The 15,552-nt window shown below is 40.0% G+C and overlaps 1 protein-coding gene across 1 annotated transcript in view; it reads right to left on the reverse strand.

Moving 5' to 3' along the window:
• Positions 1–15,552, reverse strand: part of LOC136857359 (transmembrane protein 117) — a 132,530-nt gene that overhangs the window by 111,948 nt on the left and 5,030 nt on the right. The window contains exon 2 of the mRNA XM_067135972.2: positions 5,358–5,637. Coding sequence (XP_066992073.2) covers positions 5,358–5,619 — 262 coding nt within the window. The 5' untranslated portion in view covers positions 5,620–5,637. The remainder of the gene's footprint in view (positions 1–5,357; positions 5,638–15,552) is intronic.

A 15,552-nucleotide genomic window follows, 5' to 3' on the forward strand; every position in this document is an offset into this window, starting at 1 on the left:
CGTTTTGTTCATTTTGTTACAACTGTTTGTTTACCGGATTTAATGTGTTTTAATTTTTCTAAACTGTTTGTTCATATGCCGCTTATACGCTAGAGTACGACATTGATAATATCTTGTGAAGTGAGTGATTGTTTATTTAATTAAATGAGACTATGGTCAGTACGAATATTTATGTTGTTGTTCGCAAACGATGCACCCAATCACTATTAACCCCGCTTAAATTTTACGGATATAAAAAAAAATTAGATTATTGGTGCAAAAAAGGATAAGTTCAGTTACAAATATAATATATTTCTTATAGGAATACATACTTATTTTTGCTTCCTTTCCTAGTATAGTTCCAAAGATATACAGAAATCAATCAGTGCAACTGGTTTTCAAAAATTCCAAAACGTTTGCGAATAACACTTTTTTTTAACTATCTCAAGAAGTGTCATTTTTGTCTTGCCTTGTTTTTGCACCAGTGCCCCCCAATTTTCAAAACATTCTTTCTGGAATAAAACTGGCTTAATTATTATTTAGTTATTTTTCCTCGTTGAACCGTGTTGTTGTTTTCTGTACAATCCGTACAGTTTGCCGAAGTTTCGAATACACTGCAGTATTCTTTTTCAAGGCGACTGAAATACCCCTACTCGATCGGAGGTAATCAGTCTCCCAGGCAGTAATCAAACTACGACAGTGGTTCGTGACCTCAGTCTTATATATCCTACCCTTTCTGGCTGACGTAAACCCCCTGGCTGTCTAGTGAGAATTCTCGAAAGTATGTGTCACAGCCAGGTAGTGGGACTTGCCCGCACTGTTATGTAATTAGAGGTTCATCCTGCGTGTTTATGTTGTGGTCCATATGTCTTAATCTACGTAATACAGGGATCCAAGAATTGCTGATTTTATATTTATTCTAAATTCATATTGCTCGGGTGTTTCTTGATTTCGATAGCCTCAAGGATTTTCCTTTTACAGATTCCAAGGGATAGCTGCTAGGATCTTGGCCTTGTCAAATTATATTCCGTGTCTTTTTTTCTTAGAAATGCTTGGCCTCAGCTGAAATACCTATGTTTTGGTTCTTGGTGTGACGGATGTGTTCCTTTAGGCGCGTGGAATCAGACGTTTCGTTTCACCGACATAGAACGTTCTGCAGCTACATTCAATGTGGTATACTCCAGGAACCTGTAGTTGTATTGTGTCTTTTACTGGTGGGTTTGCTTCCGGTGTGGTTTATACAGGGTTTTTATGTCGTAGTTATCCATTACCTTGCCTATCCTCTCTGTAGTGTTTTTAATGTATGGAAGTATCTCTGTAGGCAAAACACAGATATCTCATCTGTAGCCAAGCATTTCTACGAAACAAGGCACGGAATATAATTTGACAAGACCAAGATCCTAGCATCTATCCCTTGGAGTCTGGAAAAGAAAATCCGTGAGGCTATCGAAATCAAGAAACAACCGAACAATATGAATTCAGAAGAAGGATATAAAATCAGCAATTCTTGAATGCCTATATTACATAGATTAAGATGTACAGATCACAACATAAACACGCAAGACGAACCTCTAATTACATAACAGCGCGGACAAGTCCCACTACCTGGCTGTGACACGTACTTTCAAGAGCTCTCGCGAGACCGCCAGAGGGCTTACATCAACCACAGAGGGTAGAATATATAAGACCAAAGTCAGGAACCACTCTTGTAGTGTGCTTGCTGCCTGGGAGACTGATTACCTCGGATCGAGTAGGGGTATTTCAGTCGCCTTGACAAAGAATACTGCAGTGTATTCGAAACGTCGGCAAAGTGTACGGAGTGTACAGGAAACAACAACACGGTTCAACCCGGAAAAGAACTAAATAATACTACACACTGTGAAAGCTTCACTTCTCAATATGGCTTAATTATTGTTCATAAAAGTGTAAAATGTGCATTAAGTGCAGGTTTAACAAAATTATAAAAGAATAATTTGTATAATTAAGATGACCAGTTCCATGGCTAAATAGTTAGCGTGCTGGGTCTTGGTCCAGAGGGCCTCGGGTTCTATTCCCGCCTGGGTTGGTGATTTTAACCTTCACTGGTTTATTCCCATGACTTGGGGTCTGGGTGTGTATACAATCTTTATCTTTAGAATTCATCATCCTCATTCATCGCCATCCTCATATGCGCGCAGGTCGTCTATACGGCATTAGCTCCAAAGACCTATACCAGGTCTCTTCGGAGGCCAAACACCATTATATTATAAATTAAAATTAGACATATTATTATGTTGTTTTTTTTTTTTTTTTTTTTTTTTTTTTTGCATTTTTCTCAAAACCATAGAAGAGTAACTCTGATCCCCTTCTGAATTAAGCTGTTCTAAAATAAAATATGTGAGTGCTATTCAAGATGCAATAGCACTTCAAACAATGGTGACGTGTTTTCCTGACCCTTCACATCGTGCAGAGGTCTGGGCTGAAAAATGTGCAGGTTCTCTGTATTTCAGATCTTATTGCTCTGTGAACTGGCATATTTGCTCAAATTAAACCATGCTTCGTCACTCTTCAAAATAAAGTTCGGATCCTCGATACCATCGTGGACACTATTCACTAGCCAATTGCAAAATCTTATTCATGCCATGGCATCTCTAGACTATATGTTATGGACTGCAATATTCGCTGAAAATGCGAAATACCACTTTCCTGAGTTACTCTCCGAAGCGACTTATATGGACTGACTTGCAATCTTGATTGTATCAGGTGTATGCACAAGTTTTTCCGGTATTTGTGGTAAAGAAAACACGCAATTTTCAAGGGAAATGATTTTTTTATTTATTCAAAACACTCGTCATCAGCTTCTACACACTTCGCCCATCTTTCAGGTAAGTTATGAATACCATGCCAGAAAAACTGCTTGTCTTTTGCGGCAAACCATTCGTCGAGCCATTTTTCAATTTCCTCGAAATTGCTCAAGTGCTGCTCTGCCAAATCGTGCACTATTGATGCGAAGAGGTGATAGTCAGATGACGCAAGGTCGGGGCAGAACGGCGGGTGTGGAAGGATGTCCCATTCATGGTGTCTTTCACTCGTTTTGCTGTGTGAGAAGGCGCATTGTCGTGTAACAAAATCACTTCGCCATGTCTTCTGGCTCATTCCGGTCGTCTTTCGATCAATGCGTGATTTAAATTAGTCATTTGTTGGCGATATCGTTGTGCATTAATGGTTACGCGGGGCTTCAAGTGTCTTCGCACTTCCGTGGTCTACCAGAGCGCGCACTGTCTTTTGCATTGAAATCACTACGTTTAAATTGTCTCACATGTTCTAATCGATGGAGCGTGTTTATCGTATGTTTTCACCAGCATAAGATGACTTCACACAGCCTTTCTCTTTTGATTAAATAACAAAATCAATGCGTGCCGCAAACGTCCTTTTTCAGGCACAAACGTCGACATGATCACAGACCCTAGTGTTTGGCGGACTCAACTAGTGTGTGTTGGTAGGTTAATATCAGACGAACATGCCGACGTATGTGTCATATTCATACGGTGTGTACTGTTCGCTAGCGCCATTTCATAGTGAAACCGAAAAAGACTTATGCATACACTTGGTATATCTTCTAACTTCTCCTGTGTGATAGCTGTTCTTCTTCGCTGTTTTTCTATCTAGTTGCGGAACCAGTACTACGAGTTGTTGCACGTAATGTTCTGGTGGTACTATAGAACCGGAAAACTGTCTATGAAAATTTCGGAGGCACCTTTTACAAATTCTTCTTGTACAAATGACACTCGACCAAAAATATTATCTGTGCTACATTGTATTTGACCATTGCGATATAAACCTCACAACATACCTTAAAAGTTCAATAGTCACTAGCCAAGAGTCTCGAAGCTGTCAAGACCTCATATGACTCCAAGCTTGACACAAGCCATATGGCGCTCGGTGTGGTGTTCCTGTAGACTCTGAGCAGAAGTTCTAAGCCTTAAATTATCCTCCCTGCATTATAATCATTATCACAACAATAATTTATTAATCTATTAGCACCTAAATGAACTCCGATCCTGTTTGGCCGAAAAACTATTTATAGAAAAATTACATTATGTAAATTATGATAAATTTTGGTTCACAAATCAATGTATATTCTCTGTCTTAAAATGATGTGATTGACACCAGGCGTCGCCGTGAATACAATTTTCCTGGGTGTTTTTGCATCTTATATCCATTTCCATTTTTAGTCCGTGTTCGCACAGCATCACCTCCAGCAACGTCATCACTTTCTGCGTTAATAATATCTTTAATATCACTAATAATAATAATAATAATAATAATAATAATAATAATAATGGCGTATCGCCTCGTGCAGGTCTTTTTCTAGTAGACGGCCTATTAGGCGACCTGCATGTCTGTGAAGATGAGGGCCCTACCTAGGTTTATTTCTAATGTTGAATACGCTACACACACACACCTCGAGCCATTGGAATTAACCAATTACGGTTAAAATCCCCGACCCGGTCGGAAATCGAACCCGGGACCCTCTGAACCGAAGGCCAGTACGCTGACCATTCAGCCAACGAGTCGGACTTTAATATCACTTGAAACCAATCACGCAAACCACTATTATCACTGCAATCTTTGTCTTCATTGTCACCGTACAAATTCGACTTACAATCATATTTGTTTATGATATAATGAATTTTGATATTCATTTCTTTATATATAATGTTATTACAGTATATATCACTCCTTGTACTCTGCACGGGAGCGTTCTCGCATAACATTCTCTGTGAAGTATTGGGGATGCATTATAAGCACATCAAGAACCATCTCTTGTCTGTCACGCAAATTACGAACTTTTTGAATACTCAGACGGAATAGATTTTTTTAATGAAAGAAAAGGGAACTAATAGTAAAAATTTGCAGTATATAGCTTCATTTCAAACCAGTGTAAAACTTGTGAAACATTAACTTCAATGCATATTTTGTTTCTATATATATTTCTATATAATCAAACTCAGTCCCTTAGCCGTACATTCCTTATTCCCTTCACAAACCTTCAAATCTACCCCCCAGTCACCTTGATCCTCTACCAAATCTCCCTATTTCACAGAATCTCCTTTCCAGATAGAAGGCGTAAACTTCTAGGTATTAATTTGTTTCTATATAATGTTATAATTCCTTGTACTCTCCCCTTCAGGGAGAGGAGTGGAAACTTGTTAGCGAGCGAGCCATTCCGTATGTCGGCTTTCGTTCCAAAATGGCAGTGTGCGGAACTGTTCCGTACGTCGGTGCCAACGGGCTAACAATTCCAAGTATTTGCTCCTCTCTCCATCTCTCACCACATAACGCTGCGGGTCACGACCCACAGTTCGGGTAACATTGGCCAAAAATAATTACTGTACCTGTATGACTGTGCGAGATGGGGTCCTCGGCGAAGAGCAGGAAATTGCAGAAGATTACGAAGTAGGTGATGAAGAGTCTGGGGTAGGGGTGCTGGAAGTAGTAGCGGAGATCTCTCTTGTCCAGGAGCTGCAGTTCCGAAGACGTGGGCGGAACCACAGGACAGGAGGGGACTCCCACTGCCGACAGGCTGGCCAGCATGACGCTCCTCCGTCTCTGAACGGCCTCGCTCTCCTCCCAGCTGCTCGCTTTACGAGCCACCATCCCGTACTGGTTCGGCTTCTGCTGGAAAAGTTGTATTTACAAACTGAACACTTAGAACGAAAAACTACAGAAAGTTCAGTCTTGAGATCAGCAATAACTTCGTTCTCTGTCTTCATTTCTCCTGAAGGATATATTATGAAAGGATATATGCAGCATTTAGACAATAAATTAAAAAGGTATCTTCAGCTTCGACAAATATCCCCATTAGTAAAATATTATACAGGGTCATTTTTTTAAGTTCTGTGCGAGTGTTCAGGGAGGTACACGGAAAGGAAATAGCACGGCTGGGTGACTTATTTTCTTAGATATATATTGCTTCATATCCATGTGATGTGATCTAATACAGTAGCGATTAAGCGATAAGTCCCACGCATTTACCGCTATAGTTTAACACCTGTGTACTTATACTGTGTTCAAGGTGTTAGCTTTGCAAAAGCATAGTTTCTGTATGAATACAAAAGTTATTGTGTGCTGAATGAGTGATGTATACAGTAGAATAGCGTGTACTCATTCTGTTGTGCTATGCGAAGCATTCTTCTGTCAGAGAGTGACGCTTTCGATTCATTCGCAAATTTCCTAGCATCGTCCCTCCCCATAGGAAAACGGTTCGTAATTTTGTGAAGAAATTCCACACCACCGGCTCCATTCTTAACAAGAAAACACTCAGGAGACGAACTGTTTCAATAGAGTAACAGCTTGTGAAATAGCAGCTCTCTTGGAAAATCCATGTCGCGTCTCGCCGTAAAGTTTAAGGTGTCATCATCTTCTGCCCACGAAGCAACAAATGTCTTAACTCTATGTAGGCCTACTCTGCAGAACGTAACACAATACTTCACATGTTTCTAAAACTGCCGTACTGATTAAAACCGGTGACATTATAGCGGAAAACTTTACATTTTCGAAATGTCTTCCAGTTCCAGGATGCCTCAATGTCACTGCTAATCTCCCTGCCACCGATAATGTGTGTATTCTGCCTTATTAGAAAAGCATCTAACCATCCCAAGTAATAATTTATCAAACGTACCCTCACTCATTCGGAGGTCGTTTTGATGACCTTCTCTGTATATTTATCAATTTCTCAAAAGTACCCTCACTCATTCGGAGGTAGTTTTGATGACCTTCTCTGTATATTTATCAATTTCTCAAAAGTACTCTCACTCATTCGGAGGTAGTTTTGATGACTTTCTCTGTATATTTATCAATTTTTCTAAAGTACCCTCACTCATTCGGAGGTAGTTTTGATGACCTTCTCTGTATATTTATCAATTTCTCAAAAGTACTCTCACTCATTCGGAGGTCGTTTTGATGACCTTCTCTGTATATTTATCAATTTATAAAAAGTACCCTCACTCATTCGGAGGTAGTTTTGATGACCTTCTCTGTATATTTATCAGTTTCTCAAAAGTACCCACACTCATTCGGAGGTAGTTTTGATGACTTTCTCTGTATATTTATCAATTTCTCAAAAGTACCCTCACTCATTCGGAGGTAGTTTTGATGGCTTTCTCTGTATATTTATCAATTTCTCAAAAGTACCCTCACTCATTCGGAGGTAGTTTTGATGACTTTCTCTGTATATTTATCAATTTCTCAAAACTACCCTCACTCATTCGGAGCTAGTTTTGATGACATTCTCTGTATATTTATCAATTTCTCAAAAGTACCCTCACTCATTCGGAGGTAGTTTTGATGACCTTCTCTGTATATTTATCAGTTTCTAAAAAGTACCCTCACTCATTCGGAGGTAGTTTTGATGACTTCCTCTGTATATTTATCAGTTTCTCAAAAGTACCCTCACTCATTCGGAGGTAGTTTTGATGACTTTCTCTGTATATTTATCAGTTTCTCAAAAGTACCCTCACTCATTCGGAGGTCGCTTTGATGACTTTCTCTGTATATTTATCAATTTCTCAAAAGTACCCTCACTCATTCGGAGGTCGTTTTGATGACCTTCTCTGTATATTTATCAGTTTCTCAAAAGTACCCTAACTCATTCGGAGGTAGTTTTGATGACTTTCTCTGTATATTTATCAGTTTCTCAAAAGTACCCTCACTCATTCGGAGGTAGTCTTGATGACTTTCTCTGTATATTTATCAATTTCTCAAAACTACCCTCACTCATTCGGAGGTAGTTTTGATGACTTTCTCTGTATATTTATCAATTTCTCAAAAGTACCCTCACTCATTCGGAGGTAGTTTTGATGACTTTCTCTGTATATTTATCAATTTCTCAAAAGTACCCTCACTCATTCGGAGGTAGTTTTGATGACTTTCTCTGTATATTTATCAGTTTCTCAAAAGTATCCTCACTCATTCGGAGGTAGTTTTGATGACTTTCTCTGTATATTTATCAATTTCTCAAAAGTACCCTCACTCATTCGGAGGTAGTTTTGATGACCTTCTCTGTGTATTTATCAATTTCTCAAAACTACCCTCACTCATTCGGAACTAGTTTTGATGACTTTCTCTGTATATTTATCAATTTCTCATAAGTACCCTCACTCATTCGGAGCTAGTTTTGATGACCTTTTCTGTATATTTATCAATTTCTCAAAAGTACCCTCACTCATTCGGAGGTAGTTTTGATGACTTTCTCTGTATATCTATCAATTTCTCAAAACTACCCTCACTAATTCGGAGCTAGTTTTGCTGACTTTCTCTGTATATTTATCACTTTCTCAAAAGTACCCTCACTCATTCGGAGCTAGTTTTGATAACTTTCTCTGTATATTTATCAATTTCTCAAAAGTACCCTCACTCATTCGGAGGTAGTTTTGATGACCTTCTCTGTATATTTATCAATTTATAAAAAGTACCCTCACTCATTCGGAGGTAGTTTTGATGACTTTCTCTGTATATTTATCAGTTTCCCAAAAGTACCCTCACTCATTCGGAGGTAGTTTTGATGACTTTCTCTGTATATTTATCACTTTCTCAAAAGTACCCTCACTCATTCGGAGGTAGTTTTGATGACCTTCTCTGTATATTTATCAATTTATAAAAAGGACCCTCACTCATTCGGAGGTAGTTTTGATGACTTTCTCTGTATATTTATCAGTTTCCCAAAAGTACCCTCACTCATTCGGAGGTAGTTTTGATGACTTTCTCTGTATATTTATCACTTTCTCAAAAGTACCCTCACTCATTCGGAGCTAGTTTTGATGACTTTCTCTGTATATTTATCAGTTTCTCAAAAGTACCCTCACTCATTCGGAGGTAGTCTTGATGACTTTCTCTGTATATTTATCAATTTCTCAAAAGTACCCTCACTCATTCGGAGGTAGTTTTGATGACTTTCGCTCTGTATATTTATCAATTTCTCATAAGTACCCTCACTCATTCGGAGGTAGTTTTGATGACTTTCTCTGTATATTTATCAATTTCTCAAAAGTACCCTCATTCATTCGGAGGTAGTTTTGATGACTTTCTCTGTATATTTATCAGTTTCTCAAAAGTACCCTCACTCATTCGGAGGTAGTTTTGATGACTTTCTCTGTATATTTATCAATTTCTCACAAGTACCTCACTCATTCGGAGGTAGTTTTGATTACCTTCTCTGTATATTTATCAGTTTCTCAAAAGTACCCTCACTCATTCGGAGGTAGTTTTGATGACTTTCTCTGTATATTTATCAATTTCTCAAAAGTACCCTCACTCATTCGGAGGTAGTTTTGATGGCTTTCTCTGTATATTTATCAATTTCTCAAAAGTACCCTCACTCATTCGGAGGTAATTGTGATGACTTTCTCTGTATATTTATCAATTTCTCAAAAATACCCTCACTCATTCGGAGGTAGTTTTGATGACTTTCTCTGTATATTTATCAATTTCTCAAAAGTACCCTCACTCATTCGGAGGTAGTTTTGATGACCTTCTCTGTATATTTATCAATTTCTCAAAAGTACCCTCACTCATTCGGAGGTAGTTTTGATGACTTTCTCTGTATATTTATCAATTTATCAAAAGTACCCTCACTCATTCAGAGGTAGTTTTGATGACTTTCTCTGTATATCTATCAGTTTCTCAAAAGTACCCTCACTCATTCGGAGGTAGTTTTGATGACTTTCTCTGTATATTTATCAATTTCTCAAAAGTACCCTCACTCATTCGGAGGTAGTTTTGATGACCTTCTCTGTCCTATATTGCATTTCCCTCTATAACTCCATACGAGAATATTCTCATTTTCAAGCCATCTTTAACCCATCGTTTGCGTTTAACACTGTGTTTCATGCAGAGTGCTAATATGATAGCTACACATGCCCGTCTTTTATGATCCATTTTGATGGAATACGGCAATGATCAACAAGTGGACAAGTACTGACCCGGATATTGACAGAAATAGTGATCATGTGAGGTCTCTACAATTCTGATGTGCAATGTCGGTATTACTGACTCTGTATTATTGATCGGTATTACTGACCGTGTAGGGTCCACTTAAGAGAACTTTGCACAAGTTATTTCGAACACACGGGGTGAGATTCGCCGAGTGTGTGCAAACCACATTACAAGGTGCCAGGCGTGTTTTACAGCTGAGACAGAATATTTTAAACACCAAATGCAATGCCAGGTAGATTTTAGGCTAATAGTTTCAGTAGAATTAACTTTCCCTAAATGCGAATTGCAACGATGCAGTGGAGAGGTAAGGCGCACGTTATACCGGCTAGCGACCGAGTGTCATTGCACCAGCCGTGCCGTGCTCTGAGTTGTGCTACAACCAAAGCTTAAAAAACTGTATTTTGCTAGGAGTTTTGAGAGCTTAGGTTCTCTGAAAGTAAGTAGTCGTTAGCGTGCGAGGTGAGTGTGTTTTTGGAGTGTACTATCGACGACTTGATTACATCTCACATTCATTGGAACACCCTGCATTTAGCTATGTCTATAAAAATGACACCTCAGATATTTATAAAGAAAAAGTAATACAAAAAAACTACTCTTCGAGATGATCACTTTCTATAACTGAAAAGAACATTTTCAAGGACATGCACCCCATATTATATTTTGCGTGTGTGTTTCCGTCTGAAACTGGCTGTTATTTGCAATGAATGAACATGTACCTCATGCAAAGAAGAAATGTTTTCACAGTTGAATTATAATATAAATACCCAATACCTATCCAAGAAGGAGTACAACGAGTGCGACCAGCCCTCTGCAATTCTTTTGAAGATATAAATATTAGAAGGTACGGAGATTGGTGGCAAATTAAATGGAACAATGGTCAGGATTATTTTGTTGATTAGCAGGCAATATTGGCAGGAAGTCCATCCTAACAACAGTGCCTGATCTCCAGAAAGAAAAAGAAATGGTTTAACACGCTAAAGACCAAATGTTGGCGATCTCTTCAAACATTCTAAAGCTAACAATACATGATACTACGAGTTCAAGGATTCACTGAGGATGGTAGCAGTTGGCGGAAACCAAGAATCGGATGACTCAAGCAAAGTAGGTGGAGAGTGCTATGTAGAAACAAGTTCAATCTTCACTTTCCTGTAGGGATTATACATACATCGTCTAGGCCATACAGCTGTATTACTGCGACTCCTGGACGTCAAATAAAAGTGACATAATACGTCTGGTGCCTTTGAAATGAGTTATTTCCGAAAAAAGTTTACCTGGACAGATGACAGTTCTATGTTTAGTTAAGGAAAAGATATCTCCGCTCAAATCAATATCCAATATCCAAACGGAATGCTCACACTCATCAAACATCTTGCACCAAGCTATGTAAGCTGAGTCTATAAAAATGACAGTTCTGATATACATAAAGAAAAATCAAATTCAAACAACTACTCTTCAAGATGCTCACTTTCTCGGACTAAAAGAATTTCAAAGACATTCACCTCATATTACATAAGGTAAGGGTGTATTCTGCCCGAATGCAAGTCCGAACCTCCGCAGAGGTGTGCCTGAGGCGGAGTTTACGTACGGTAGGGTGTCCAGTTCCTTTCCGATCCTCCATTCCCTTACCCCACACCAAAAGCGCGTGGCAACCTATCCAAATATTGACCACGCCCAATGTTGCTTACCTTCGGAGATCTCATGGTATCCGGTGTTTCAACACGGCTACGGCCATTGACTCATACTACATGGTGGGCAAAACAAAAGTGACCCGTCTAATATTTATAAGACTGACGCGGAAATTACCGGAGGTAATGAACAGGAGAAGTCCGCCTCTGCAGTGTATTAGTTAGTGTGATTTGCTACCACCCCCGGAGGCCCGGGTTCGATTCGCGGCTCTGCCACGAAATTTGAAAAGTGGTACGAGGGCTGGAACGGGAGCCACTCAGCCTCGGGAGATCAACTGAGTAGAGGTGGGTTCGATTCCCACCTCAGCCATCCTGGAAGTGTTTTTTCGTGGTTTCCCACTTCTCCTCCAGGCAAATGCCGGTATGGTACCGAACTTGAGGCCACGGCCGCTCGCTTCCCTGTTCATTGTCTATCCCTTACAATCTTCCCATCTCCACGACAAGGCCCCTGTTCAGCACAGCATGTGAGGCCACCTGGGCGAGTTATTGGTCATCCTCCTCAGTTGGACCCCCCTCCCCAATGTCTCATGATCCAGGACACTGCCCTTGAGGCGGTAGAGGTGGGATCCCTCGCTGAGTCCGAGGGAAAAACCTACCCTGGAGGGTAAACAGATTAAGAAGAAGAAGAAGAATAAACAGGAGAACTCACCGTCACAGGAAATTCTGGAGACCGTGATTTCGATGCACCAAAGAGTTCCTGTCACCTGTCTGCGCGTGCTCACCTCCCGCATGCTCAACACGCAATAGTTCGTCTGGACGCTTTAACGCACGCACAACACTAAATTTGTAAGAATACAGGTGCAGGTCCTTTTAGAGAATGTTTCTACACGACGCTCTCTTAATTCCCACTTGCACAGATAAACGGCGTTGAGATTTCGTCGGACTTCGAGGTTTCCCTTCACTCGAGCAATGCTTGCTGTTGTTCGAACTCCTTTCAAATAGTTACGGTTTTTATTCGCTACAGAGCCTGTTTCAGGTCATTTTGCCACTAAGATTTGCATTGCAGACTTTGCTGGAGGTTTTGCCTGCCAAAACACTTCCAGTCTTAAACTTTTGCGCCTAGAGTTCTGTACGCGTTTTCCACGAATCGTGCATCGCATAGCACTCAACGCGCTATTTTATCGTGAGCACCATTTCGTGTTACATTCAACTGGTCACTAAACAGGTCTGCTCCTCTCACTCACACAGCGACGTACTCGCGAGATGCGCACGTGCAAACATGTGACAGCAACCGGTTGGTGCATCGAAATCACGGTTGCCAGCATTTCATGAGATGGGCACTTCTGCTGTTTATTAACAAGGGTCAGTTCCGCGTCAGTCTTATAAAAACGGTATTTACCGGGCCATATTTATGTTGCCCACCCTGTACAAGCATTTTGCGTATGTGTTTCAGTCTGAGCCCGGTTGTTGTTCGAAGTAACTACAAAAGTACCTTGTTTTGTACTGTTTTTAACTATCCGGATCTGTGTTGAGGAGTGTTTGTGCAAAACGATTTATGTGCCAGGGGGCCTAATTTTCATATTTTCATTGAAAGCGTTTTATGTTATCTCGCTGATACTGTAGAATAGTGATGGGAATATCGAATGTTCTAAACTATCGGCAGACTAACGATTATGAAGCGTAAATATCGAGTGGAAATATTCGATTGTTTTCATTCGGTTTGATTTTTTTTTTTTTTTTTTTGCTATTGGCTTTACGTCGCACTGACACAGATAGGTTTTATGGCGACGATGGGATAGGAAATACATAGGAGTTGGAAGGAAGCGGCCGTGGCCTTAATTAATTTGCCTGGTGTAAAAATGGGAAACCACGGAAAACCATATTCAGGGCTGCCGACTGTGGGATTCGAACTCACTATATCCCGGAACCGAGCTCGATAGCTGCAGTCGCTTAAGTGCGGCCAGTATCCAGTATTCGGGAGATAGTAGGTTCGAACCCCACTGTCGGCAGCCCTGAAGATGGTTTTCCGTGGTTTCCCATTTTCAGACCAGGCAAATGCTGGGGCTGTACCTTAAGTAAGGACACGGCCGCTTCCTTCCCACTCCTAGCCCTTCCCTGTCCCATCGTCGCCGTAAGACCTATCTGTGTCGGCGCGACGTAAAGCAACGAGCAAAAAACTATATCCCGGATGCACGTTTACAGCCGTGCGCCCCTAACCACACGGCCAACTTGCCCGGTCGGTGTGCAATTGGTTTTAGAAAGTAGTAAAATAGGTTTCGTACTGCGGTGCTCGACAGCTAGTAACTAGTAATAAGTCATTTGCTAGTAACTACAAAGATCGAATGTTGAAATGTGGATTGTTGTGTTATACTGCCGATTTGCACAGCATGTTTGCTTTTTGGTAGTGATATAATCGGAAACATAGACTAGTATCAAATGTTACGCAATATTCGAATGAAGTGATCGCAAACAGAAATACATTGGTTTATAAAGTAAGGTAAAAGTTCCCGATTAATGTAATTGTGGTCGTTATGTTTCAGTTTAGATGAAACGCATTTTTGTGTCCAAGAACCACAAGTTAATGAATGTTTGATCGTCTATTCATAAAATAACAAACGTTAGGTGATTTCATACCAAGATTATGGTTACACCTAATTTTAATGACTCCGCGTATTAAAGAAATGTGAATATAGCAAACTAAACTAAATGAAAAGACAGCATATTTTTCCAGGACCAAGTAACACTGCATATACTGTATTACTTTTAAAATAATTCCACTGAGTTAAGATTATTGTTCAATCATTAAGAGGTTCATTGTTAGTACATGTAAAGTATATATAAAAACTATAAGATGATTATCTCTTGATAAAGTGCACAATATTAAACTTGCATTCATCTTTATACAAGTTTGAGTCAGTCTGCGCGGGGGAAATAAATCCGAACGTATTATTCACTTTATTAGTTTATGTTTACATCATAATTCGCCCCTGACAAGGGGTTCATGCCAAAGAGTATAGAATGTACTATCAACTCTGACCTCAGCGCCGACAAGTGGAAACAACAGGAAATTGCGATCCAACTGAAAAATCGAATGCAAACGAAAACAATCGATTGTAACGGTAGTTGACGACTATCGAATAATTCGGTAGTTTTCATTCAATAGTACCGTCACTACTGCAGAAACTGTCAGAAGTACCAAGCGTTCCAATTTAGTTGTTGCAAAAGCATGATCTAACACTTTCCATAAGAAACGATATAAGTGCCATCGACATGTATTAGCTGTTGCTTGTGCTATTGTCTTTAAATCTGGATTTACATAAAAGAACTTTATTTTTGGTACGAACATTACGCGGGCAGAAGTAAAAACAGAATGGTACTGATGACTACACAAGGGTATTTTAATACAATACGAAGTAGAGTTATTAAGTTCGTGGACTGGCCGTCTAGTGTCGCTGTGGTGCACTAGAGATAAGAGTTTTCACCACAGGATGTTGTCGTGACAGTTCTTCGCTTGTCCCAGCAAGAGGCAGTTATGTACATACAGTATAAGCAGAACTACGGTCTCTGTTTAATGTCAGCGGCGGAACTTGAGAATGTCGTAGTCTGAGCAACTGACAAATTTCAAGTTCTGGAAAAAATTAAGCGAATCAGCGAAACGTTTGAGATGATGAAGTCAAAATTGCCCAGATCACTATGACGGGAAAAAGACTCCAAAAACCAGGTCAACGGACTGTGTGATCCCTGAACTGTTAGCGTTAGTCCACAGTGTATACTGACTGTAGTACATACACAGGTGTACACTGCGTTGGCTACACTGCAAGCGCCACTCCAAGAAGTTATTGACTATAGTACATGAGTGCACGCCTTGTTGCCTACACTGCGGGCGCCACTCCACGAACTTATCAACAGCAGTAATATGTATTAAATTCCTCATTACAAACCACAGCTATGTGAATGTGACAGGGATTTCGGT

This window comes from Anabrus simplex, chromosome 1, assembly GCF_040414725.1.
Source record: "Anabrus simplex isolate iqAnaSimp1 chromosome 1, ASM4041472v1, whole genome shotgun sequence".
Lineage (NCBI taxonomy): Eukaryota > Metazoa > Arthropoda > Insecta > Orthoptera > Tettigoniidae > Anabrus > Anabrus simplex.